A 27672-nucleotide genomic window follows, 5' to 3' on the forward strand; every position below is an offset into this window, starting at 1 on the left:
GGGGGGGGAGAACCGAGATATCTGCAATGCAATCGGTCAGTTAAGTATTTCTAATTATTTACTTAATTTAAGGAGAGGCAGCTGCCCTCCCTGCACCCCCTTGGCTACGCCCATGCGTGTGAACGTGCATGCACGCGGCGTCTCCGTGCTGCCTCGGTTCAGAAGTTGTGAAGTGTGCAGCAAGATTCGTGTCCATGATTACTACTTCGAAATAAGTTCCTGAAAGTGGGGCAGGCGACCTTCCTCCGAAGCAAGTGTGCAGAAGGATGCTGCTTTGCAGGCCCATCCTAGACACGGTTCCTTCTGACTTAGCCATTCCATCCCCTCTTCCCCTGTTTCCACCCCCCGCGAGGTGGGCTGGGTCGAGAAAGAGCGCTTCGCGGCTTCTATAGGCAGGGGCGCCCTCGGGGCGGGACGGGCCACAGTCCCGGGGCCCGAGCCGCGCTCCGCTGCGGCGCCCTGCAGGCCCGCGTTGCTTCTTCGAGCGGCAAGGAGCCTGCAGGGAGTCCGCTCGGCTTCGGGCGGCAGCCGGAGGGAGAGGCGGCGGGCAGATGGTGCCCTCTCGGGCCGCGCGGAGCCTCCGGGTGAGACGCGATAAGCGGCCCCCCCCCGCCCCGCCTCTGTCTGCAGGATTCCGAAGCGGGGTCTTTCCTCCAGTTCCTAATGGCGAGCACTCCGCCGCCCAGGTTTTCCGCGGCAGTTCCCAAGACGAGAACCGGGCGCTTGGCGCATGGCGCGCTTCCTGGGCCGGCCGTTGGACGGGGCTCCCGCGCCGCGAAGGGCGCCTGGCACCTCCCGCCTTGGAGCGGCGGGGCGCGGGGCCCCAGCTGCCCGCCAGCTCCTCGCGGTCGCCCGCAGCCCCACCCCGCGGGCTGGCGCCCTTCCAGCCGGGCAGGCTGCGCACCTGGCGCGGAAGGAGGCCGGCGGCTCGGGGGCTGGCGCTGCGCGCTGCACGCATTTAAGGGCTGCCGCGCGGCGCTCCAGCCACTCTCTCCGCGGCTCCGGCACCGGGCGCCCTGCGGACCACCATGCTCCCGGCTTGCTGCTTGGAGACGGCGCTGCTGCTGCTCCTCTTGCTGACCGAGGCGGGAGGCGGCGGCGCCCCTTGCGCTTCCCCGGCGGGCGGCCGCGCATCCTCCGCGCAGGCTCTTGGCGACGAGCAGGGCTGCGACGCGCGGGCGCTGGGCGAGCCGTGCGGCGTCTACACCCCGAGCTGCGCGCCCGGCTTGCGCTGCGTCCCTCGGCCCGGCGAGCGCACTCCGCTGCACGCCTTGCTGCACGGCCGCGGGGTCTGCGTGGCCGGAGGCGGCCGGAACCAGACGGAGGCGGCGCCCGCGGCAGGTGAGTGCCGTGGAGGAGCCGCGCCTGGTAAGCGGGGGGGGGGGGCGCGGAAGGCGGTAGAGAGTCCCGCCTGGGGGTTAGACTAGATGACCCCGCGGGATCCCTTGCAACTCTACAATTCTATCCTTCCCTGAAATATCGCGGGGCCAAGATTGCCAAGCAAGTGATCCTAAAGTATGGAGGGTGAGGAAGTATAAAGGGGGGTTGGGAGCGTATTGGATGCAGGAGAGGACTGAACCTCCTTGGCCTTTCATCGAGATTCACATGTAAGATCCTCGGCGCAAAGGGAGCAAAACCCTATTGAACACTGTGGGATTTACTCCCAAGTAAAGAGCCATAGGATTGCCGGCAGCGAAGGTGATGGAGTGAAACGATCAGCTATCCTCTTCCTGCACTCCCACGGTGCGATTCAAGTGCTCTTTCTTTACATTTCTTTAATTTTGTAAATACAGCAAAGACAAAAGAAGTAACATCACCAGCTCACATTAAGAATGAAAATAATCCACACAGTCTGATTTAAACCTATATATTAATATAAGCAGTCCCTATTCCCCAAACAAAATTGAAGATTGTGAAGATGTACAATCAAGGGCAGAAAGGGAAGAGAAGTCTTTCGGGTGCTGAGTAGCGAATGCTGGCTGCTGCTTTTTCTAGCCTTGAAGCATAAAAGCCATAAGGGCTCATAGATTCCCCCCCCTGTGCTTAAACTACAAAATTTGAATCTGAATTAGTTACTTGATTTGGAATCATGTTTGTGCCGGGGGAGTAGGTACTTTTGAAATGTGTGTGCTTTGAGTTCTTTGCTCAGCCGTTCATGTTTTGTTCCAACTTTGGAAACATTTAATGCCTCTCTGGTAACTCGGACCTAACTATATGCAACCTGAGGTCTAGAAGCCTCCATAGCCCCTCCAAACCAGGTATAAACACCAGGGATGACCCCTGAAATCAGTTAGGTCAAAAGGGTGTGAAAGGGCTGTTGGTGAAAGCAGCTCCTCAGGTTTGGGAATGAATACCTTAAGATCAGAGAGGAGATAAGTGTTTGCTGTCAGGAATGTTTTGGGATGGGATGGGGAGATTCTACAGTATCTTCTTCTGTTCCTAGACTTGTGTGTGAGCTGAACACACGCCATGGCCACCCTTGATCTCTCATGCCAGGCCTGAGTCACCTTTTGCTCAGACTAGTAGCGGGTGCAGTGCCAAACTTGTCTTGCAGGGAGAAGACTGCAAAATCATCTCTGCCTACCTTCTCCTCTTCTCTCTGGGGGGGGGGGGTTGCAAACAGTTCTTTACGGCTTCCCTTTGTAGACTGCAAGAATCCACTAGTTTGTGGGGTGGAGAGAGGAACCCTGGGAAGAAGAGCTTGGGCTTCAACTCTATAAAACTAATATACTGTACTGTGCAAGTAAAGTTTGGATCTGGCAGTTCCTTGTCATGAACCTACTTTATGAGTTGGATTTATGATTAGACTTGTGATTTAAGGACACTGCCTCAGAACTCTTGAAATGCTAGCACTGGTCTGTGGCAACAGGAGAGGAGGGGATGTGAGCATGTCTGGCAGCGTGTCCGACTCTGCACAGGAGCACAACTCCCGAAAACACGTTTTTGCTTGCTTCCTGGGCACTTGCTGACAGCAGTCTATTTTCTTTGATTGCATGAAATGAGCCATAATGGATTACTTGCAAGCGCCCTTGGTTTTGCTTTTCCTCTCTAGCAAGCTGAAAAGGAGCCATTCTGCCAGATGATGGAAAGATGCTGGGCAACTCACATGGGTACTTATTTTCACGAGCAAAATTTGGCTCTTATCCTTTGTGTTGTGACACAGAGCAGTGGACAAAGAGAGAAGCTGGCCCTGCATTTTCCTTTTTCAAAAATCTTGGTTATGCTTGGCTAGACCTTCTTGCTTTTTTGCCAGGACCAGTTGGGGTCTATAACTAGCCAGAGCAGAATCCAGATTTTGGTCTGCTATTGAACTCCCAGGCTCCCTGGGACAACAAGTTAATTTGGATCCTGAAAGTGCAACAGGGACTGTTGCTTTTGACCAGGGATTTGACCTTGGTTCTAGTACATAAGCCTGGCCTGGCCAGTCCAGAGGCTTATACTGCCTATAACAAGGCTGATACTGTGCATTCTTAGTTCTTTCTGTTCCTGATGCTCTCTGAAGTTGAACACATCCAGTCCATGGAAACAGCCAAGGCTAAGTGTTAACATCAGGCCATGAGATTCCTGGCTTCTGTTGGCATCCATCTGTCTCGAGAGATGAAATCAACCACTGCATTAGTAGCACAGATGTGACCTTCTCAGGGTGCAAGCCTGGGCAGTGTGTCCTGGGCAAACTCCCTCTCTGCCTCACTGATGTGGTCCAAAGGAAAGCAGAGCAATATGTTTGGCACCAGCTGGGCTGCAGGAGTTGCCAGAAGGCATACAAGGCACCATCCAAATGTGGATTTCTGTAGGGGTACTCCATAGCCTTTTCTTCTCCTGAAGACATCTCACAAGCAGCGGCAGAGCGTATGCCTGCACTGCATGGGGTGTGCTCCCAGTGGTGCTGGGGCTGGAGGGTGCCCTTCTGGGTGCCACAGTCCAGGGGAGAAGGGGGGGAGCTGCTGCCCACTCTCCTTCTACTCTCCTCCTCTGGGTCAGACCTGACCCAGTGGCACCGCTGCTGTGGCTGGGCACAAAAAATACAGCAAAAAAGAACAATAACATTAAAACACACAATCCATATTCCATATCTTTATCTTTCATTTACTTGTTTCATCGACCTCCTCACACCTCCCTTTTTGTATTCTAATTCAATTAATTGTTTCAGCAAATTCTTTCCATCTTTCTCAATTTTTATTCTATAGTTTATCTTTTTTTAAAAAAAATGATATTTATTAAAGTTTCAAAAAAGGTTACAAAAATAAGAAAAAGAGGGGGGGGAGAAGAAAAAATACAAAATACAGAAAAATAAAAACACTTAAAAACAAATCAATCTTTCCATGTCTTGTCTTTCATTTACTTGTTTCCCTGACCTCCTCACACCTCCCTTTTTTGTATTCCAGTTCAGTTAGTTAATTCAGCAAATCCTTTCCCTCTTTGCTTTTATCCTAATCCTTTAACTTAATATATTGTAACTTTGGATTCTCACCTGTTAACAAACTATTTTTACATACACCTTTATAACATTGCTGCTAAAACCACTTAACTTCATTCTGACATCATTCTAACATTCATTAATTTTGCAGTATTTCTGTAAATAGTCTTTAAATTTCTTCCAATCTTCTTCCACCGACTCTTCTCCCTGGTCTCGGATTCTGCCAGTCATTCCCGCCAGTTCCATATAGTCCATCACCTTCATCTGCCATTCTTCCAGAGTGGGTAAATCTTGTGTCTTCCAGTACTTTGCAATAAGTATTCTTGCTGCTGTTGTAGCATACATAAAGAAAGATCTATCCTTCTTTGGCACCAATTGGCCAACCATGCCCAGGAGAAAGGCCTCTGGTTTCTTCAGAAAGGTATATTTAAATACCTTTTTCATTTCATTATAGATCATCTCCCAGAAAGCCTTGATCCTAGGGCACATCCACCAAAGGTGAAAGAATGTGCCTTCAGTTTCTTTACATTTCCAACATTTATTATCGGGCAAATGATAGATTTTTGCAAGCTTGATTGGTGTCATGTACCACCTGTATATCATTTTCATAATATTCTCTCTTAAGGCATTACATGCCGTGAACTTCATACCTGTGGTCCATAACTGTTCCCAGTCAGCCATCATTATGTTATGTCCAACATCTTGTGCCCATTTAATCATAGCAGATTTCACCGTTTCATCCTGAGTATTCCATTTCAACAGCAAGTTATACATCTTTGACAGAATCTTGGTTTTGGGTTCTAACAGTTCTGTTTCCAATTTTGATTTTTCCACCTGGAAGCCAATTTTCTTGTCCGAATTATATGCCTCCATTATCTGATAATAATGAAGCCAATCTCGCACTTTATTTTTTAGTTTTTCAAAACTCTGCAATTTCAATCTATCTCCCTCTTGTTCCAAAATTTCCCAATATTTCGGCCATTTGGCCTCCATATTGAGCTTTTTCTGCGCCTTCGCTTCCATCGGTGACAACCAAGTAGGTCCTTGTATCTTATCCGGACATTAAACAATGCTTTCCTGACAATATGATTTTTAAATGCTTTATGTGCTTTGACCTTATCATACCATAAATATGCATGCCATCCAAATACATTATTAAAGCCTTCTAAATCCAAAATGTCTGTGTTTTCAAGAAGCAGCCATTCTTTCAGCCAGCAAAAAGCTGCTCATTCATAATAAAGTTTAAGGTCTGGCAGGGCAAATCCACCTCTTTCCTTTGCATCCGTTAGTATTTTAAATTTTATTCTAGGCTTCTTGCCCTGCCATATTCTATAGTTTATCTTAATGGTGTAACCTATTAATTAACTCAGCAAATCCTTTCCATCTTTCACTGTATTCTGTCATTAAATTACCTTAATTTATTTTTACCTTATCTTACCATAAAAAGCCTTAAAACTTAAACTTAAAACTTAATACTTATTTATACATAACTCCTTATATTGTTTCTACTAAAGCCAAATAGTTTCATTCCAACATTTTTCCTAACACTCATTAATTTTACACTATTTCTCAAAATTAATTTTTAAAAACTTTCTTCCAATCTTCATCCATCGTCTCTTCTTCCTGGTCTCGGGTTATGTCAGTCCTTTCTATCCATCCCATCTAGTCCACCAACCTGGTGATCTTCTGTCCGAGGCTCTTAAGTCTTTTCCATGTCCCTTGTGCAGATCTTCTTCTTGTTTATACCTGCACTTTACTTTGTCTTTTGTTGATCTTTTTCTTAATTTCTTTCCTTTCTCATTGAGGAGTAGGTCTCGGGGAGACTCCAACCCAACAATATCTCCATCCCCCCTCGACAGGTCAGCCCACTCTCCACAGTCAGCACTGTAATCCAAAAAGTATTTGAAAGCATGTTTCAAAGTCCCTCCAAAGTTAAGAGCCCCCACAACTCCAGACCCCCCCTGACCCAAAACCAAATCCCAAGAGCCGAAACGGCCCTGCATAGGGGGGTCCATCCGGCTTCCCATCTCCAAACCAAACAGTACTCCATCTCTCCAAATCTGACTTTCTCCAGATTCAGTCGTCAAAGACAGCAGCTTATGTTCCGACAAGGCCTCGGGTCTCTCCATTTGTGTTAGTTGAGGTTCAACAACAGCCTCCTCCATTATCTTCTGCATTTGTCCTGTCAAAGCAGATTCCTGGGTTGGTTCCTGAATGGTTTCTATATGCGTATTCACTGTTTGTCCAAAATTATTGACTGCAACAGTCATCAAATCCATCTTCTCATGCAGCTGCTCCAACAAAGCGCTTGTCTTGCAAAAAGCAAGCACCAAAACCTCTTCTAGGCACATTCTTGTCCAAGGTCAAAGTCTGGTCTCACGATCCTTAATCTCCACAGCTGTGGAATTCCCCAGATCTACTCCAGCAACAGTTTAACAAGCTCCCTCTAGAGGAGACAATTTCTATTTGTATCCATCTTTTAAAAGCAGGTCCAACAAAAGAAAGTTACTTTCGTTTTTCAAATATTTTGTTTCTTTTAAATGCAAAAGGCAACATTGGAATCAATATGTTTCTCTTTTTTAACTATCTGTCAAAAGACGTTTCATTCACAGTCAATGAACTTCCCCAAAACGTCTGTCTCTGACACCCCGTTCCCAGGTTTGAGACGGTGGAAATTTATCTTTCTTCACTCTCTCTCCTGCAGGCTTAAACAGTCTAAGATTCCCCCTCCTCTTCTCCTGCTTCCAAGAGGGGTTTTGGTAGTTTTAACTGAAGGAAATTTAGTCCTTTGTATACGACTTTCCAGACTTTAGCTTGCAAAATTTTGCTTCAATCTATTTACAAAAGCGGAAGGCGGACTTCCTGTTTAGAACCTTCCCGCTTCGGTGCCAAATTAAAAATATTTCGTAGTCCAAATTTCCGTTCTACTCACGGGTACTTGTTTAGAGTCCAATTATCCACAGGAAAAAGCGCTCTCCGGCAATGGCTGTGCGGCTTCGCTCCATAAAAGTAGCGGTTGATTCAAAACACCGCACCACTCACCCCACTTCGCTTCGGGACCCCAAAAAAGGGTTTCCCTGCGAGTAGGGGAGGCGCTCTTGGTGTCAGCCGAATCCCACGTTTCCAGGCTTCCTCCGCCTGGGATTTTTGAAGGGCCTCCGCCTTCGCCGCGGCGGCAAGACCCGATTTTCACGGAGCGGGTTCCTCTCGGTCAGAGGAATTCCGCCATTGCCGATGGCGCTAACCCGGAAGTCCAGTCTTGTCCATTCAATCCACCAGAGCCTGTTTTCCCATGCAGGGGAAGTCCCTAAATCGCCAAGGGTCTGAGACCCATTGGCTCCCCTCACCTCGTTTAGCTGGCCAATCGAAGTCGTTCCCGGGGTGTGGCTGCTGTCCCATGCTGACAGCTTCTAGGCGAGAGCTGAGTGCAGGGTGGGGGCCAAAAGTGGGCAAACTAACTCAGAAGGAGCACGATGTGTCCCCCACCAGAGGTGCCATCCCTCTCCTAACATCCCATACACCCTGATTCCTGACGTTGCCTCCGCCCCCCACCCTGTGTTCTTATTTATTAAAACATGTATTTGCTGCCATTCAACTCATTTGGATTTCAGAGTGGTATACAATCTGTTTATAGCATAAAATGATAATAAAACAAAATTTTAAAATGCCTGAGTGAGTAAAAATGTTGGTTGGCACTGGAAAGACTGCAGTGCTGGTGGAAGCTGAGCCTCTATAGGGAGGGCATTCCATAACTGGGGTGCCACTGCTGAGAAAGCCCTTTCCCTTCCTGTTGAATAGCAAATCTCTGATGAACCTGGAGAATGAACATCAGCAGAAAATTTTAAAGCACAGACAAGTTAATATGGGAAGCCTTTGTCTTTAACATTAAAAAAAAATGCATTGCAGATTAAAATCCTGCCATTCAGCTGTTTGGCAGGAAAAATAGCAGGTCTGAATCTATTCTATTTTGCTCTCCTGAACAGGTGATATGCAGAATTCTCACCTTTTTCAATAGAGCTCCATAGATGCAGGGGCAATAATGGTGGCAGTGCAACCAAGAAATACAGAACGGTTGGGGTTTGCCAGCCTTAGCAACAGCTGCCTCATGGACCACTCCTCTGTGCTGGGTGAGTTGAGGCTAGCACTAGGATTGTACTGAAAGTCAGACAATTTGCAGTGAACTAGGTCTATAAAGTCAGAAGGACAACGGAGAGAACACTGGAACAGAATTATGTCATACCAACATCATCTGGATTCTCCAACATTCCCAAGTGAGCAAGTTATGTCACTTCTGGAGAAAACAGCTATATTGGTAGCCCTTCCGGTGCCATGGATTTCCAATGTAATGTCTAGTTGCTTTGTCATCATTTTGTAGAAGGTATGCAGATTTGAGCTTAGCTTGGCACTGAACATGCAAAACAGGTGCCCCAGTTACGCTGGCTGATATAAAAATAAAAAGATCTCTTAGTTTGTTAATATGGAGAAGATGGAAACCACAGTTGGCAGCAAGGAATTGTGGTCAGCATGTCCCTTGTGCAATAAATTGTCATTCTCTTCTCAAAATAAAATCCAGAGGTAAGAAGGGATATTGGAGATCATGCCAAACCCTTCCCTCTGCTGAGGGATTGTGGTTGGAGAACTGCTTGTGTTGAGCTTGTAAAATTCACTCCGCTCCTGATGACTAAGAAGCACTGAATGCCACTGTCCTGATGATTAAGAAGCACTGAGTGCATCTTCCTCCACCTCCTACTTTAAAAAATTTTAAATGGCAACCTTATTCAGGCCTCTTGGCGTGAATTCAAGTATGTGCATGCATGCAGTTCAACAAACCCAAAAATGAGACATCAGTTTTTTACATTACAAATTTAGCACTGAACATTGTTTCATGAATTTATGACAGCTTTCTGTCCTTGTAATACACTTGTAGCCTGACATTGTTAGGAGGAACAGCATCAAACCTTGCTCAGAAACATTTACTACAGCCAAACATTGTGTGGAAATCAGAATAAATCTGCATTTCAAGCTGCAATCCTATGCACGCTTATTTGGGGAATAAAGGATGCTTATGTCCAAGTAAACATGCAGAGGATTGCACGAGTGGTCAAAACCTAGGAACACTGGGGGGGGGGCTGGTGGCACTGTGGGTTAAACCACTGAGCCTAGGCCCGCAGGGGTCTGCAACCTTTAAGACAAAAAGAGCCACTTGGACCTGTTTTCGAAGAAAAAAAACCTGGGAGCCGCAAAACTCGTCATTATAAAAATAACTTTTTTGTCACTTTTTTATTATTTCTTTGTTTGACCCCTCAGAATTACTCCTTCTCATAGAAATAAACGTTAAATTAACAAGTTACCATTTTTGTGTGTGTGTTCTTCACTCCCCTTCAAAACAGTGACCAGCGTACATGCCCCCTTTCAATGCAGTGACCAGCGTACATGCCCCTTACAATGGGGCGGGCGGGCAGGAAGGTGACGTCGGGACGGTGCGTGACTAACGCACGCACCACCCCATGCAACGTCACAGCCAGCACAGCGCCCGCCACAGTGGGGAGTGTCGGGGCGCACAACGCTCCTCCTCCCCTCGCTAGTATCCGCCCCAGAGCCGCGGCAAAGGTATAAAAGAGCCACATGCGGCTCCGGAGCCGCGGGTTGCAGACCCCGGCTTAGGGCTTGCCGATCAGAAGGTCGGCGGTTCGAATCCCCGCAACGGGGTGAGCTCCCATTGCTCAGTCTCTGCTCCTGCCAACCTAGCAGTTCGAAAGCACATCAAAGTGTAAGTAGATAAATAGGTACCGCTCCAGCGGGAAGGTAAACGGTGTTTCTGTGCACTGCTCTGCTTCGCCAGCAGTGGCTTAGTCATGATGGCCACATGACCCAGAAGCTGTGTGCGGACAAACGCCGGCTCCCTCAGCCAGTAAAGTGAGATGAGCGCTGCAAACCCAGAGTTGTTTGCGACTGGACTAACAGTCAGGGGTCCCCTTTACTCTTTACCCGAGTTGTAAAAGCTGGCTTAGAGACCGCAATATCCAACAAATCCTTTGGAATACTAAAAAAATCCACCTTTTTAATATCAAACTTTTAGACACTATTAATGCAGAAGTAGTTTTTGAAAGATGAAAGCAGTGTAGAGTCTAGGCCAGTTGTGATCTGGATGGGACCTTCAGTAACTCATGCATACATCTCTCTTCCTATTTTGCCATTTTACCCATGCCTTGTTTTTGCAGTTAGGAAAACACTTAACCAACATCTGCCTGCTGTTTATGCTAGGCTAAGTGGAGCTTTGTATCTAATCGATTGAACCTTGATTCCATTTGATCAAATGACCTGGGTAAAGGTATAATTTATCATGTGGATAATTTGCAGATTGTCAGGGACCATCCTGAAAAGAGCTGCACTGAGGAGGAATGGTGGGAGCCGCCACCCCTCTCCTGATCCTGAATCTTCCCAGGAGCAGGAGGACAGTATAGCTTTGGAACGGTGGTTTGCAGAGGGGCATAGTTCAGAAGGCAGAAGCTAGGAAATACTGGATGGGGAACAGCTAGCAGATCTAACACTAGAAGAGAGAGAGAGTTAACAGATTTACAGTCTCTGGGTACTATCCACCTCCCTTCCCCAAAGTCCCAGAGAGCTCAGAAAGTGGCAGAACAGAAAGCACAGAGGCTACAATCTCAGATTACAAAACATAGGAGTGATGTAGATTAATAGGGACGGAGGGGGGAGTGACCTTAATTGGGAGCACCACCATTCTGGTTAGATGCTTTCTTTTGACCTTCGCTGTGTTTATTAAAGAAACTAACTGGTAAGAATTCCCTTTCGTTTGATCTGCTCATTTACGGCCACGGGGGAGGAAGCCGATCCCCCAAAGCCTGACACCGGTGCAGGATCCTGGATTTATCAGCCACTGGTGAAAATGGTCTAGCATTTCACAGCCAGGAAGCCCCTGGAGTTTTCCAGGATAAGACTGCAGTTCTACTCATCCTTAGATAAGAAGGCAAGTCCCACTAATCACACTGTGAATTGCTTCTGAGTTAAACATGTATGTGATTGGGCAGCCTACAAGCACCCTGAGTTTTTAGATTCATCATGCTCTCTAATAAATATGTATGTAGCCTCCAAAAACATGCTAATCTTTTATGGCTGGAACCTGTTCTGTCTTTTGGTGCTGCATGGAACTTGTCATTATGGCCTACTAAGTAGGCTTTGCCCATCGTTCTTCCTGCTGCTACCGTTTCAACAGCTTTAAACGGTCTCCACTGAGCCAGAGTGCTATATGTACAATCCAGACTGAATTGGAGCTACAGTGGTACCTCGGGTTACAGACGCTTCAGGTTACAGACTCCACTAACCCAGAAATAATAATAATAATAATAATAACAACAACAACAATTTATTATAATAATTTATTATTTATACCCCACCCATCTGGCTGGGCTTCCCCAGCCACTCTGGGTGGCTTCCAAAAAAAATTAAAATAATGTAATACATCAAACATTAAAAGCTTCCCTAAACAGGGCTGCCTTCAGATGTCTTCTAAAAGTCTGGTAGTCGTTGTTCCTTTGACATCTGGTGGGAGGGCATTCCACAGGGCAGGTGCCACCACCGAGAAGGCCCTCTGCCTGGTTCCCTGTAACTTGGCTTCTCATAGTGAGGGAACCTCCAGAAGGCCCTCAGTGCTGGACCTCAGTGAAATAGTACCTCGGGTTAAGAACTTTGCTTCAGGATGAGAACAGAAATCTCGCAGCAGTGCGGCAGCAGCGGGAGGCCCCATTAACTAAAGTGGTGCTTCAGGTTAAGAACAGACCTCCGGAACGAATTAAGTTCTTAACCCGAGGTACTACTGTACTAGTAGTACAGGACCTCACAGGAAATGGGTTGATGCAGGGAAGCTCTGCTTCCCCCTTGAGGAGCTGTGTGGAAAATGCAGAAGTCTCATGTGAGAGCTGAGCCAGTGGTCAGCTGTGGAGCAAATCCACAGGTTGTCAATGATCACAATCTGTAACATGCTCCACATGTGTCTATAGATGTAACCAGTGATAATCTTCAGGTCCTCTGTGTGCTGCTGTAAGGGGTAATGTGTATATGATTGTGTTTTACCCACATCATTCATGTGCAGAAATTTTTAGCAGAGCTAATTTTACATCTTCATTATTGACTACTAGAAGCTGTCTATTTCACTTGGGTCTCATGGATGGTGGAGCGAAACAGTTTTTTCAACTAAACCTCCGACTGAGCTTTCCTTAAAGTCTGAAGTAGAAGCTGGGAAACCTAGAAGTCCCTGCCCACCCTCAATGCCATGTTGGTGGTGGTTGGGGGTGCATTAAGGTAAAGGGACCCCTGACCATTAGGTCCAGTCGTGGCCGACTGGGGTTGCGGCGCTCATCTCGCTTTATTGGCCGAGGAAGCTGGCATACAGCTTCCAGGTCATGTGGCCAGCATTATTAAGCTGCTTCTGGCGAACCAGAGCAGCGCACAGAAACGCCGTTTGCCTTCCTGCCGGAGCGGTACCTATTTATCTACTTGCACTTTGACGTGCTTTCAAACTGCTAGGTTGGCAGGAGCAAGGACCGAGCAATGAGAGCTCACCCCGTCAAGGGGAATCAAACCGCCAACCTTCTGATCGGCAAGTCCTAGGCTCAGTGGTTTAACCCACAGCAGTGATACCTGGCATAGAGGCACGTTTACTTTGCAGTTAATGCTAGATGGGCTTCACACATGTATTTTCTTGATCAGCTTCCAGAACAATGGGCAGATACGTTTCTTTCAACTGCAGGGCAGTTTAGTTAACATCCCTACTGTGTCCTGCTTCCCTTTTGCCCAGTTACAGGACTCGAGGCAGGGCTGGACTTCTGGGATCCCTCAGACCCCGTCAGCTGCAGCTCATGCAGTGCATCCTTAATCACACCCCCTGCACAGGGTGGGTGGGTGGTGGTAAATGTTGCCAGTTATATTGATAGAAATAACAGAGGCTGACTGTTCCATTCATCTTCTGTTTTCATGTTCTGTTTGGAAGAGAATGTGGATGCACCCAATACTTCAACATTGTTCTCTGTAGAGTTTGGGAACTGCTGTCCTGCATCTGGTCCTCCCTCCCTCCCTCCCCTTGTCTTCCTTAAGAAGGTGACTGAAAGGCTGAAGCCTGTTTCCATCTCTCTAGGTGATGGTTGGGAGGAGACTCACCATGCCGGTCAATCAACAGCAGAGCCTCTCCTGTTACAGAGCCAGGATCCACTGCAAGAGGTCACGGTTGGCAAAACCCAGCTACAGCAGCTCTCCTTGGGCAGTGATGCCAAACAGGAGCGTGATATGGTACGTGGAGCAAGCAGCCTGTACTTTCCCACCCAGAGAAAGAAGAGAAGGGACTGCTTCCCTGCTGGCATTCTGGCTTCCTGCTCTGTAGGGACCTTCCTGCACAGGAAAGTGATGCTAGAAGAACTGAGGAACCTGCACATTGTTGCTCTTAACTGTCTGCTTCTATTTCTCTCTCTCTCCTTCTCACACCATCAAATTCCTACTTACAGAAAAGAATGAGGTATAATCTTTCTGGGATTGCATATTTTCAGTAAGCCAGAGAAGGATCTCGTAATTGAACACTTCCTCATGGAAGTGTTCCTATAGGGGAAGCCAGCGTATCGCTCCCTGCCATGCTAGCACTTTTATACGGTGCCTTCTGTATAAACCCTTGACTTGTAAAGCAGACCCAAACACTTGTATTTAAAGTACTGTTAAACCCAGGCTGAATACACTGCTTGACTCTTCTGGCTTCTGTCCACCTATGGGTATCATAGCTCTTTTGTCAATCCAATAGCAGGGAACCTGTGGCTCTCCAGATGATGTTAGACTACAACTTCCATCATCCCTCACCATTGGCTATGCTGGCTGTGGCCGATGGAGTGATCTAATAACATCTGAGAGGCCACAGGTTCCCACCACAACTTAACTACTGTCCTATTTCTGTTTGGCAGGCTCCTTGCCGCAGGCACCTGGCAGCCATCTTGCAGGAGTTGAAGGCCCCGCTCTACCAGAATGGTCAAGACATCTTCATTCCCAACTGTGACACCAAAGGGTTCTACAGGCGTAAGCAGGTATACTGAAAAGTTGCCTAGAGGCAAAGTGAGCTACTCTTGGGCTTTTATAGCAAGCCATAACTGAGTAATAAGCTGAGTAATTTCTCAGTTGGTTTAGTGTTCTGGTTCTTTTGGCTTCAACTTTCCTACCAGAATCTTATGTTAAAAATATCCAGTCCCTCCCACTGTGTATACAGGCAACTCCCCATATACACAGAGGTTGTGCTTTGAGGCACTGTGTGTCAGTGGGATGCATGTAAGCCCACCCTACCCCGTCCTGCCCCATTGCAGAGCCGAAGTGGCTTGCGCATGCTGATCATGCACAAATGGGGAATTGCTGGGATCCATGGGCTAGAGAAGCTGCTGTTCCACAGTAGTCTTATCTTCCACTAACATCATTGCCCCCTACAGTGTCAGGCATCCAAGGGACAGAAAAGAGGCCAGTGCTGGTGTGTGGATAAGAGAGGCCGCCGGTTGGAGGGCATGGAAGAAAAACCCCTTTGCCTGCTTCCCAATGTCGACTGAGCGGTTGGGAGTAGAGTGCTCCAGCAGCAGAGATGTTTGTCCAGGAAGAATCGCTCTACTAGAACTGTTGCAAATATTTGCTTTTAACTTATTGTGCTGTTGCTGCCTTGCTGGGACCTTGCATTCCCTGGAATAACCTTGGAGCAGCTGTTGCATCTGATAATTTACAGAAGGGTGGAGGAGCCTGGACTGGCTGCATCACAACACGGGCCAAGAGGAGGCTTCTGACTACATGACTAAAGATGTTTTCTTGGATAAGCTATCAGTGGTTGCACTGCAAAGATAAGCTGGCACCTCAGCCAGCTTTACATTTAGAAGATGTTGCGTGCATCCTATGTTCTAAGCCAGTAGGGAGACATGAGTAGCCAGATACTGGGTGTGGGGAGGAGAACCAGGGCTGATCTAAAGCTTTTTACCAAGCTAGAAGTAATAGGAAAAATGGGAAAGGAGACAACTTTGTAAAAACAGATGACCATAGAGAGCCCGCAAGGGCACTATGAAATGGGAACGGATGAGAACAGCAACCTCACACCATTACCAACACCTAGAATTATAATGAGATAGTGCGGAAGGGATAAATGGTACGGGGCACTGGGACACTCGTGGTTGTTCTTTTTTCCACTAAAACCTGCTTGGTCCTTAGCCTGCCCTCTGTATCATCTTGCCTTACAGCTTCCTCTCAAGCAGATTGTGGGGAGAGCTACATGGAGGGGGTCTGTGGTTGCCTGGGTTTTCCCTATTCTCTGCCATGTGCTTTAATTGGGCGGGGGGTGGATTCTGTATGTTTCACTGGCACTGGATTCAATAAATCTGAGGACTATATAACATGCTTGCTATTAGTCCTAAAGACTGGATTTTCTTTGGCTTCTGAAAATCTCCTGGCACCAACAATGAAAAGGATTCAGCTAAAGAAATAAACCTTGTCCCTAAGAAATGCTTGGAAAAGATGAAAAGGTCATAATTGCACCTGGTAATTAGAATTACACCAGCATTTTTGTGGGGGATTTTAACCGTTATTATTGTTTGCACCTAAGCATAACCTGCCACATTGTTTACTCAGGAAACCTGTCTGCTAAACAATTAGTAGCAAATAAAGTAAGTTTGGAGGCTACCATCAGTTCTGAGAGGTCCAAGTTCTAGAGCCCTGTGGATGCTACTTTACATAATAGCATGCTCTGTTCCTTCATGCATTTGTGGCATCAGTCTCCAGTGAACTCACCGAAAAGGAAGCTGAAGTCAGGTAGGGCTATCCCAAGAGCTACTATGGTTACATGCTTTTCCTCTTCTCAGTAGTGACCACCCTTCTGCGTGTGACAAGACAGAAGGGTGTGGGATAGAGCTGGGCTGCTATCTACTCTTTTTCTCCCCCTGTGTGCTTTCTGATGAATGTGGTTACTCTATATTACCTCACTTGTATGTTTTTTAAAGGAATCAAATTCAACAAGTAAACTCTTGTGCCCGACCTTCTGTTAGAACTGCATATGGTCTCTAAGCTGAGTTGTTTAGTAGTTCTTTGTAGTCAATCTCTTCACCATGCTCTGAAAGCAGGGAAACTAGTCTGGGGCACAGAGTTCAGTCACCCAAGTTCAGACTTGGGCTTGTGTGTGTTTTTTAAAAAGCAAGTTTATTGCCCTTAAGGTTAAACATGAGCAGATTTGACTGGAGGGTTGCTATTGCTACCCTTCCTTGGACACTAGATGTGTGGGTGCCATTACTATTCTGCAAAACCCCTGTGGCCTTGCATGCCTAAGCCACATTATTCCCACTGTAACATAACTCCAGACATTACAGCTTGACCAGTGCCTTTAGCCCTTGGCTAAAAAATAATGTGTAGAAGTTAGATCTGCATAAATTGCAGGCTTGCTGTATAAGGAAGCATCAACCAGGCCTTTCTGATCAAGCAATAACAGCAGTCACCACCTGCAAGAAGATTCTCATGTTTGGGGGCAGGTTGTTGTTCTTCAATAAAGCTTCCAACTCACAAGTGGTTTATTGTACATAATGCTAGAGAGCAGTCCAACAAGCAAATAGCTGCTTGGAACAATCAAGAGGCAATTTTAGACAAAAAACAAAGCAGAGGTTTCTCCTAAACCTTCCATAAGAAGGTGGAAAGGTTTACCCCTCACACCATCACAAGTTTCATTTTCTACCAAAAAAGACTTTATTAAAAATCTTAACCTTCACTACACAACCGAGAAAGCATTGATATGGCATATCAGTACATTCACAGTCAAAAGTAACTTTTTTAAAAATACTGACCACCTCCTAGGAGAAATAAAAGAGAAACACACACTTATTTAAACCTGTCTGTTGGCAGTTTGACCACAGTTAGGAGGTATTCCCCTCCACCACTACCCCAGAAATACGTAATGGCTTATATCCCCAATTTGCATAGATCAAGTATTTTGCTTTTGTGACAAAGTGAACTCAGCATTTTGTATTGACTGTAACACTTGGAGGAAGACATTTTACACATACTGTTTCATAGAATGTAGAGCAAAAACTCTTGTTGTAAGTTTTGAACAAGTGAACTTTGCAATATACAAGGTCAGGTGCTTCTGTCTGATCAGATCTGTTCAGCTCTCAATATGGGGAAAGGGCACCAGCAATTTACTCCCCAGCTCTGAATTTGGAACTGAAAAAACTTAAGGCAGTGGCCAAGGCCAGCCCCATGACCTTTCTTCTCTCCTGCTCTTCTAGTACAACCTGTTCTGGTCCCATTATCGTAATACTTTCTCATTTCCTCTCTGTGTTCCACATCACTAGGTGCAGCTAGTGGAGAAAGTATGGCAAAGTACATCAGGGCATGGGATAATTTGTACCATTTTGGATGCAGACAGGGGGTTGTGATTTTCAGTAGTCCCGTTTCTTGTAACACTAAATTCGCTCAAAATGTATACCAACAGCATGGAGTTCTCCCCATTTTCTGATCAACTATATTGTTTTTATGATCTCTGAATATGGAGAAAAGGAAGAATTTCGATCCCAAAAATCCTGCTGACCAGGTACTGCCAAATATACTGGGCAGCATTTGCACAAGTATCAGGCTACAGAGAAGAAACAGAATAGCCAGAACACAGGACATGACAGCTCTTATCACCTTTTTGTGTTTGCTCATGTTGCTCCAAGACTAGGTAAATAAGGCACATATAACCAGTCAAATTCTGTCATATGCTGTCAACTATTTTGAGGGAGTTATTCCTGAAAGAACTTCATGGTGCCTTATGCCACCCACGCTTGGAAGATACAATTCAACTGATCTCTGGAAAAACAACCACTTTGAAAATGTAGGCCTTTGCTACATTTTTCTGTAGAAACTCATTTGAAAAAGGCTCAAGAAATATGGTAATAAGGACCTACACCTAAGTGAATCAGGCTGCCATTATGTCTGTAATTCTTGATTTAGGAACTATCCCTGAAGTTAAAAAGGTGGTAGAATTTGATAGGCTTAGTCGCCTATAACGTTTAACAGCTCTTTATTAGATTGTGCCAAGCTGCATCTGCTAAAAGGAACAAACCCCCGAGGATCTAACTTAGCTGTCAGAATTTTTAAAGCCAGGTGGTAACGAGAGGGCCAAACAGGTGCTTGAAAGTAGCAAGGCATAAGTTAAATCCTGTTATAGTACCTGTATCAGTTAGTTGGTCTTTTCTGACACCAAATAGCAGCTTCAGAGAGCTATACAGGCAAACTTATGTTGGGAGGAAACTAGTTCAAAACAAACAAAAACATAGAAAGCAGCAGAAGGCCACCCAAAAAAATTGGTTGCATCTTGTTTGCAAGCAGACAAAATCCTGTTTGAGCTGAAACATGCATAATGTGGGTCATCTGTTGTTCATTAAAGAACTGTGCCAAGCACAGGATCAAGCCTGATAGCATAAGAAAGAGTTGCCTAACAGATGATAAGCGCAGGAGCCACCAAGGGGGCAGTATCTCTACCAACCACCACAGACACCATGAAAAGTCACGACCTCGGACGACAGCATTCTGGGCTTCCAAGAAACAAAGTATGACACCAATTAAGGTACTTACTGCAAAGCTAACTTACACATTGGTGTAAGCCCTTCCTCTGGAGCCCCTGCCTAATCAAGGCAAAATAATTCATTACCGGCAGGTTTTAAATAGATTGTCACAACTCCACCTTGCTCCCCAGTTGCCTAGCCTCATTCACTCACAGCCCACAAGATATTGAGTCCAGGACTCTGCCCCACGTGTAGCTCACTGCACGTTCGGATCACTGTTTAGTGTAGGCAGCAGGGTTTTAATAGAACCCCAGCCCATTTGTGCAGTCTGCCAAGCATATACACCTTGTTCTGTATGTGCCATCCACAGTAGACTAGGTATACATGTACTCACTCTAAGATGAGAGCAGCAACGCTGCAACTCCTACCCCATGTCAACAAGGGGCATTATCGACCAATCTATTTGCATGAATACTAGCCGGCTTTGTTTCAGAAACTTAGATGGTTCTGGGGCCAAAAGGTGTCCACGCGTTCCTTTTCTTCAAAGCTGTAGTCTCGCTCTCCATCTTCCTCTTCAAAGAGCTGATCCTCCAGAAAAGAACCTCCCAGCCCATATTCCTGCTCATGGACAGAGATCTCATTGGGGACCACATGCGAAGCACCTTCTACAAAATCAGCAAATCTGGGGAAAAACCAGCAGAGAGCAGTGAGAGTACTGCAGCAACCAGCAGATGTCTGACTTTTATTTAATGGCCTGCCATGAAATGCATGTAACATGGGCCAATTAAACATTTGTCAGTCCAAACTGCAGGCATGGCCAGGGGAATAGCCTCCATGTGTAGCATGCACTCAATAAAGCAATGCACACTTGGTAGTTTTTCCTGGCGTGTGGCACTAGCAGAGAAGCCAGCTTCAAACCTGCATCTCATTCCCCCCCCCTTCCCTTAACTACCCCAGATCCCACCTCCCTCCTATAGCTGAGTTTGTAACCAGGCTGCCCTTTTGAAGGCTCTCAAAGGGTATAAGGACCCCATAGCACCATGCAGCTTTCCCCTCCCATCTTCTAGTCATCTTGGTCAGTACCTCTTGGGAGACTGGATGCGGGAGACTGCTTTCCAGGCAGAGAATTCTGGGCTGCTGCAGTACTCCCGCAATTCCTCCAGGGCTCTGCGTGTCTCCACCTCCCCCTGTATTCGGTACTCCTCCTCAGTCAGCAGACGTGGTGGGCTGGGCTTTTCTGGGGCTGTGGAGACCTTCCTGCTAGGATAGCAATGACATTAGTGGCAGCTGCAAGTCTGAACCTCAAAGTCTGGTGCCTTCCAAGAACCTTTGAGCAGCTCAGGAAAGAGTGTTTACTCTGGAGCTTCACTAGAATAGGGTGCAACTGGGAGTCTGTACCAAAAGGGCACAAGACTGTGATTCTGGGCTAGGACTAGACCTTCTTCAGAAAGATTCTATCCCACTAGTCTTACTGCATTATCTTGATGGTTCTTCCCAAGACAGTCTTGTGATGCACAACAACTAAACACAATTTGGCAGTAATCGGAGTAGGGTATTCTTTAAGCTAGTGAACACTAGGTAGACACTTGAACAGACCTCAGACCTGTCTGTCATTTTCTTACATCAGACCCAAAGAGAGACCTTTTACAGACTGACTGTCTTTTTAGGGCGATTCGCTCCCAGCCTCAAATTTTATGCCTTGAGCAGTCTTACGTCTCTTGTGTCTTGCTGCTGTAAAGTTCAATTGAAAAGAGGTTTGCCAGGTATTGTAAATATATATGTTCTCATATGCTATGCTCATAGGCCCACCTGACAGAAGAAAAGACACAGAGAGCAGGAGGACCCAGGCATCTAAACATTGATGCTAGTCTTTATAGGGAGACAGAGCTTGCAAAAATCTCTGAAGGCACCATCTAGTGGTATGTTTCAATCCAGCAACTGAAATCCCAATTTTAATGGTTTCAACACAATATCCATTTGACCATATTTGCCATTCAACATCCAGAACAAGCTCACCAACAATTCAACCCAGCTTCCACCATACAGACTGCAACCCAGGCTGCATGGAGCAAAAGCATACCCATTAATTGGGGGTTAAAGCATTAGGTTAGTATTCCCCCTCCCATAACCTATTTCCATCAGCTACCATTTCACCTGGCTTCACCTGAGGGAGGAAAAAAGAGATAATGGGTGTGTTCAAACATCACTGTAAACCATAAGTAATGGCTTGCTGTAAATATGTCTGCTTCATTCCTCCCCACTAGTAGGCAAAGGAAACAAACCACAATCCCTGCCTTGGCTTCACATCTGAACTGGGGATCATGTTTTGCTTTATTCAAACAAACCATGATGAGAAAGCAAACTTTGGAGCAAAACAAACCATAATCCTTGTTTGGACACAGCAGTGAGCCAGGATCATGGTTTGTTTCTGCCCCACCTTACGAAGGAGGAGAGAATCGGGGAGGAGTAAAACGATGGTTTACAGTGGCACATGAATGCTGCGATTGAGGTCTGACTGAGCTAGCTGGGATCCAGTCAATGGGTCCTCCTTTTTCAACACTGTCCCCATAGCACCTATTTCAACTGGTCATTAGAAGAAACTTTACCCAATTACATAACTTGCTATAACTTTTAACAACTGGTACGTGAATTTGCCTGCTTTCCTCTCCATTCTTTACACTAGTATATTAAAGAAACAATATAGTTTTGCAATCTAATATGCTGCACAGCAGATTGCTGCACAGTGCCCCAGAATTTTAAGTGCTTAAATAATTAACAACAATCATCCCATTCTGAGCAACTATCCTCTACAGGAGTGTCTAGACACTCCCTGTATATGTATGCAAAAGTATTCATTCTCCTTCTGATTATCCAGATATAAACTACAGACTTGGCCAACACTGAATGAAATATAGTAAGTGATCTTTGAACAGGCAATCCTTGTTCTCTCGTACATGTTAGAAATTTCACTGTGTTTTGAGTACATACACACAAACACAAGCACACACCTTATCTTACTAGTCTATTAATGTCTATTATTGGATTGTGCCTTCTAGGATGAGTAATGCCCTGCTTCCCATCCGTCACCTGTAGATAGCATAGGCCCACATGACTGGGTACTCCAGGTTTTTAGTGCAGAATGCAATTACGATCAGTGCGATGGCGATCTGCCGTATCTGGATGCCTGCGTAGAGGAAAAGCAAGCCAAGAACCTGCAAACCCCAAGTGAGGAGATTGATGCTGCGTTCGTTCTCCAGGGGCCCATATTTGTAGCACACTGCAAAGCTGATACACCCTACAACGAGCAAGTAACCTGCAAAGAAAGGAAAGGAAATAAAGGAAGAAACATAAAGAGAAACTCCAAGAATTGTTTTTAATCTGGAGCCTAAACTATCCTCATGGTGAGTGACTTAATGAATGAAGCACGACCCCAGGAAGCAAAACAATGTGCTAAATCAGCCAGAAATAGATAGAAAACATTGACTATTCCCTAACAGCAAGAGGATTAAAACATGTTGCCAACAGCACGATTCCAGAAGGCAACAAAAGCCAGGAACTCAGGTCTTTTACACAGTCTGCTCTAGGAAGACTGGACCAAAAAGCCTTAAAATGAATGGGATGCTGATCTAGAAAGGTTGTATCATACCAAGTGTAATTAAGTCCATGACTCCTGTGCTCACAGTGCGTGCTTCTCACATGGGATATTAAAAGGAAAAACCTCTCAAGATCAAAACCAAGTCAGGGTTTGGTACGGTCGACAAGGACTGCATAACTAGAAGCCTGAAACAAGTCGCTTTCAAGACACATGCAATACAGTGGTACCTTGGGTTAAGTACTTAATTCGTTCCGGAGGTCCGTTCTTAACCTGAAACTGTTCTTAACCTGAAGCACCACTTTAGTTAATGGGGCCTCCCACTGTCACCGCGCGATTTCTGTTCTCATCCTGAAGCAAAGTTCTTAACCCAAGGTACTATTTCTGGGTTAGCGGAGTCTGTAACCTGGAACGTATGTAACCCGAGGTACCACTGTATCCAGTAGTATAGCTGATGTCATTATTTCATAGAATCATAGAATCATAGAGTTGGAAGAGACCACAAGGGCCATCGAGTCCAACCCCCGGCCAAGCAGGAAACACCATCAGAGCACTCCTGACATATGGTTGTCAAGCCTCTGCTTAAAGACCTCCAAAGTAGGAGACTCCACCACACTCCTTGGCAGCAAATTCCACTGTCGAACAGCTCTTACTGTCAGGAAGTTCTTCCTAATGTTTAGGTGGAATCTTCTTTCTTGTAGTTTGGATCCATTGCTCCGTGTCCGCTTCTCCGGAGCAGCAGAAAACAACCTTTCTCCCTCCTCCATGTGACATCCTTTTATATATTTGAACATGGCTATCATATCACCCCTTAACCTCCTCTTCTCCAGGCTATTTCCTTCATAACTCCCACCCCAGTGCCTCATCCCACTAGAAGTCACCATCCAAATACCAGTTTTACTTAAATTTCTGTTTAAGTGACTCCAAATCATACTTGAGCAGAATTTGCTGAACACTTTTTAGCTGTCATTTTGGTGTGAACAAATATCAGTGCAGCTAAATTTGCCTTAATTAGATCTCTGGGTACTCTTTACTCAAGCTAATTGGGAGCTGAGGATGAAGTGTGGAGGCTAAGCATTTCCCAAGTGTGAAGGCAATGCATTTCCCAAGTGTGGAGGCTAAGCATTTCCCAAGAGTGAAGGCAATGAATTTCCCTGCATTGCAGGGGGTTGGACTAGATGAAACTTGGTGCTACTTCCAATTTAAAATTCTATGATTCTAGAATTCTAGATTCACTCAAAAATATGAAGATTAGCCTAAGGCACAGGCTTTGATGAAAAAGAAAGCACAGAAAGTCAAGAAATACTCACCCAGCAGATATTCCCAGTACAATTTACAGATCTCCTGCAGGTTTCTGAAGACCAGCTGAATAAGGTAAACAGCAAAAGACCAGCCTCCCACTAGCATGAGGTAGATGGGACTTTTCTAGGGCACAAAAAGAACAAGCAAGCTATTTTCGCATTCTCGACAGAGCAGACAATCCAGCTTGCCCTAAATTAGGCATACAACACTACTAGGTTGTTACCATATGCAAACTGCACAATTTCAATTCTATGGCTGGGTTCTGGCAGGCAGGCATATTTCAGCATAGCCTGGCAAGATAAAGTTAGGCCAGATTCTTTGGTTGGGACTGATGAGAAGCATTTGGCCCAGTTCTCACAACAGCAAGTGGAGTGGCAAACCTGTATGTAGACTGTACTATGCAGGTTGCAGGTGTGGGCTCACACAACACAACATGCCCTACTAGAACCCTTCTTCCCAGCACTCTACATGCAGGGAGAGCGCCTTTTTTTTTTAAACAGAAGAGGATTAAATCATTTGATGCATACCACTGAGACACAGGTTTACCCATTTTACCCACTTATGAGAACCAGGTCTTAGACTACAGTGGCCAATTTCGGTGCTGAATGAGGGATTGCAGGGGGCGGGGCAGCCATGGCACTCTACTTAAACCCCACTGAACTGTGTATCTGCACTTGACTTGGCCCAAAGGACACACAAACACTTTTCACAACTCCACAATATGAAATATGAAGCACAATAAGAAACAGACAATTTCAATTCAAGCAGCTATTTAACTATCAGATGAACAGACTTGTCCAAAGACGGGAATTTTCATTTGCTGAATGCCTTTTTTTTCTCATAGGGAAATATACCATTTGAACTGTGAGGTTGATGGCATGGGTTTTCCTACATTGCAAAATACCACAACTGGGATTTTTATAAGTGGTTGCACAACCACTAACATTTGAATTTGCATATGGTAAGCTGGTGGAATGTAGTCAAGCAAAAATGGAATATACCCACTAACACATACACACACACTGCCAAAAATCATTTAACTTTTTTCTAGTATATATGGCAACCACAGTAGTAACATATTTATCATATTAAGTTAGTCCAGATTCCAACAAAAACGGGCACTGAAGTGCTTCTGAGCTACTATATATCAGGCAAGAGCCATATATTGAGAAGGGTGCAATAAAAATCCCACTCTGTGATGATGTGAGCCATGTTCATCTGCCCACAGCAAGCAAATGTTTCTCTTTTCCCTATTTTCAATTATTCCCCTCTCTAGGGTCAATGATTATTACAGTTCCTCACTTGCAATGGAAAGAGCACCGCTGTACATCCTGCTTCCTCTCCTCTTGCTTCTGCCATCCCACTCATTCCTCTTGCTAACTTAAAACAGTGAAAGGAGGAATATGGACAACAAAGCGGTATGGAAGACAAGCCAAGACTGGGTGGTCAATGTGTCCTGCATGTTCTTTAAGCCATGGACAGTCTGAATAAGGCACTTGAAATTAAAGCTTAAGCATTTTGAAAGATGAACTCTGAACTCGTGGCTTTCTGGATGCTTGTTGTCAAAGAGTCTAGTATTGTCAATAGAACAGTACTTTCACTCACCTTGGGCACCATTCTGGACATTACATAGATGACAATTAGCAATGAACTTAGCACGCCAATGCTTATTCCAGCCGAATAGAAGAAAAGTGGACTTCTGCAAAGACAATTGTTATTTCAGTTGCTGTGCAAGAATAACATTTATACGTCCACAAAGATTGTCAGGAGCAGCAAATATTCAACACACGCCACAAGAACAAGGGAAAATGGCTGGAATACACCAAGAGCCAAAACCTTTGGCTGGCCTTTGGGTAACAAGCCGGAGTTTACAGTTGCCATGTAGAGGTGGAGATTGTTCTCTCTGTTGCTTCTGGCAAAGCCCACAAAGCCATGAGTCCACAGAGACACTGGGGGCAGCATAGCCATGATTTAGCAGAGCAAAAGGCAACTTTCTGTGGAACAAAGAAGCAGCATGTCCTTTGCTAGCCATGGCACAGCTGGAGACAGGCAGTCCTGAGTCCCGGGTCTCAAAGGCCAGACAGAGAGCCCTGGGATGGGGGAGAATATTTTGCTCCCGAGTCTGAGGTTCCCCACCCCTGCATTAGCCTTTCATTATTAAAACAAAAACCATATAACCTACTACCATTGCTTTAGACAGGAAAGATCAATCTGGTAGCTGTTACAGGCCAAGCAGATGGTTGCAGTAGATTATGTCTGGCATTTCTGCCGCCCATTACAGTGCTCACCTGCTCATCAAGTCAGCACAGAAAAACAGCAGAAGGCCCAGAAATGTAACCACGAAGAGCTTGGGATCAAATGCTGCAAGAAAATGAAACAGTTCATCCGTTGTGTTGAACTGACCTTTGAGCTGCTAAATCTTTTGGATTAGGGTATAAGGTGATCTCAAATGCTGTCAGACCAAGTGCCCATTTATGATGAGGCTTCATATAGCAATACTGCCAGACACACAACACTTGTGATGACCGCTTCCTGTCTTTCATAGGGCATCATCCCAAACTACCCTATACTCTTTGTGCAAATCTAGAATTAATTCAAAGGGCAGAGTACAAAGTTCCTGTGCAGCAACATTAAGAGTGCTGATCTACTGTAGGAACAAGCACACTACATCCTAACTTACCAAGAAGAAACAACACAGCACAGCACATAACTCATTCAAGCAGTTAACACTTTCCCTTAAAATACTAGTTCTCATCATCAACATCCCTCCCAAATAAAATACAAAAATGAATTGAACAAATTTCGACTTTACTCAAACTTTGGTACTCTGAGGTAATACGCACACAGCTGTTCACTAATTGCAAAAGGTGCATGCATACTGAAACGGCCAAGCTCCTGTGCAATATATACAGGATCAGTGCATATGTGTCATTCACAAGTGATGGGTATTTGCACCCAAGTATAGAAGAATGAACCATTAATTGAAATTTCACACTAAGAAATAGGATCTCTTTTTAAAAAACATTTGGTATATGAGTGTCATGTGTCCATTTTGCAATAGAAAATATTCTAGACACATAGGTTTTCACAAGGAATGGTAAGAGATCACTAAAACCAGAAGAATACCATATAAGTCAAGCTTACATCTTGTTAAAAAGCTTAAAAAAAAGAACTTTGGGTCACTGCGACTTATTTGGCCCTCACAAAATGAATCAACTTCTCCATTAACCTGACATAGTGAAGCTTCTGACATCAGCATGAAATCCTAGTATTCATCCTACTTATGGCACCACATGTAGTACAAAGCATCTAGATTACGTAACTCACTTGCCCAGCTAGTGTCCTGATATTCCTACCCTCGCATCACTACTACATTTCTGTCAACCAGAAGGCCTGCAGTTCACAGTATCAGGAAGTAAGCAGCTTAATCTAATTCATTTAGCAGTATTAGATGCACAACTAACAGCTTCCCCAGTAAGCCAGCAACTAAGGTAAAAGAGGACATACTATGAGCAACGATGATGGTGTAATTGGAGCCTTCTTCAAGCACATCAACTTTCAAACAAGTTTTATTACTGTAGAGACCTACAGTAACATAGGTGTCATTGAGTTTTTCTTTGAAGAAGGAGCCGATGTAGTTCCACACATTGAATCCCTCCAGTTCCTTAAGTTTTTCCTCATTTTCCACCTGGATGACTCGGATCATCTTGCTGCTTTTTACTCGTATCTGCAAAAGACAAAGGTGGGAAAGGGTTAGCCACAAGGAAGATTCCAACATTAAAATATAGAAAAATCAGATTATCACCACTCAAGTG

The 27672-nt window shown here is 45.3% G+C and overlaps 2 protein-coding genes across 4 annotated transcripts in view; one reads left to right on the forward strand and one right to left on the reverse strand.

The window, feature by feature from the left end:
• Positions 1-962: 962 nt before the first annotated feature.
• On the forward strand, positions 963-15832 carry IGFBP6 (insulin like growth factor binding protein 6). Its single transcript, XM_082209014.1, has 4 exons — positions 963-1341; positions 13569-13720; positions 14377-14496; positions 14890-15832. The coding sequence occupies exons 1-4, from the start codon at positions 1029-1031 to the stop codon at positions 15001-15003; spliced, it is 699 nt and encodes a 232-aa protein (XP_082065140.1). The 5' UTR covers positions 963-1028; the 3' UTR covers positions 15004-15832.
• Positions 15833-16974: 1142 nt separating this feature from the next.
• Positions 16975-27672, reverse strand: part of NEMP1 (nuclear envelope integral membrane protein 1) — a 108733-nt gene continuing 98035 nt past the window's right edge. For 2 of the 3 annotated variants that reach the window (XM_082208574.1, XM_082208576.1), the window contains exons 3-9: positions 27365-27584; positions 26146-26218; positions 25463-25556; positions 23866-23980; positions 22051-22276; positions 20047-20223; positions 16975-19645 (exon numbers count right to left, since the gene is read on the reverse strand). In XM_082208574.1, coding sequence (XP_082064700.1) covers positions 19453-19645; positions 20047-20223; positions 22051-22276; positions 23866-23980; positions 25463-25556; positions 26146-26218; positions 27365-27584 — 1098 coding nt within the window. In that variant the 3' untranslated portion in view covers positions 16975-19452. The remainder of the gene's footprint in view (positions 19646-20046; positions 20224-22050; positions 22277-23865; positions 23981-25462; positions 25557-26145; positions 26219-27364; positions 27585-27672) is intronic. The other variant, XM_082208575.1, reaches the window with a different exon arrangement.

This window comes from Podarcis vaucheri (assembly GCF_965113315.1).
Source record: "Podarcis vaucheri genome assembly, chromosome: 2".
Classification (NCBI taxonomy): domain Eukaryota; kingdom Metazoa; phylum Chordata; class Lepidosauria; order Squamata; family Lacertidae; genus Podarcis; species Podarcis vaucheri.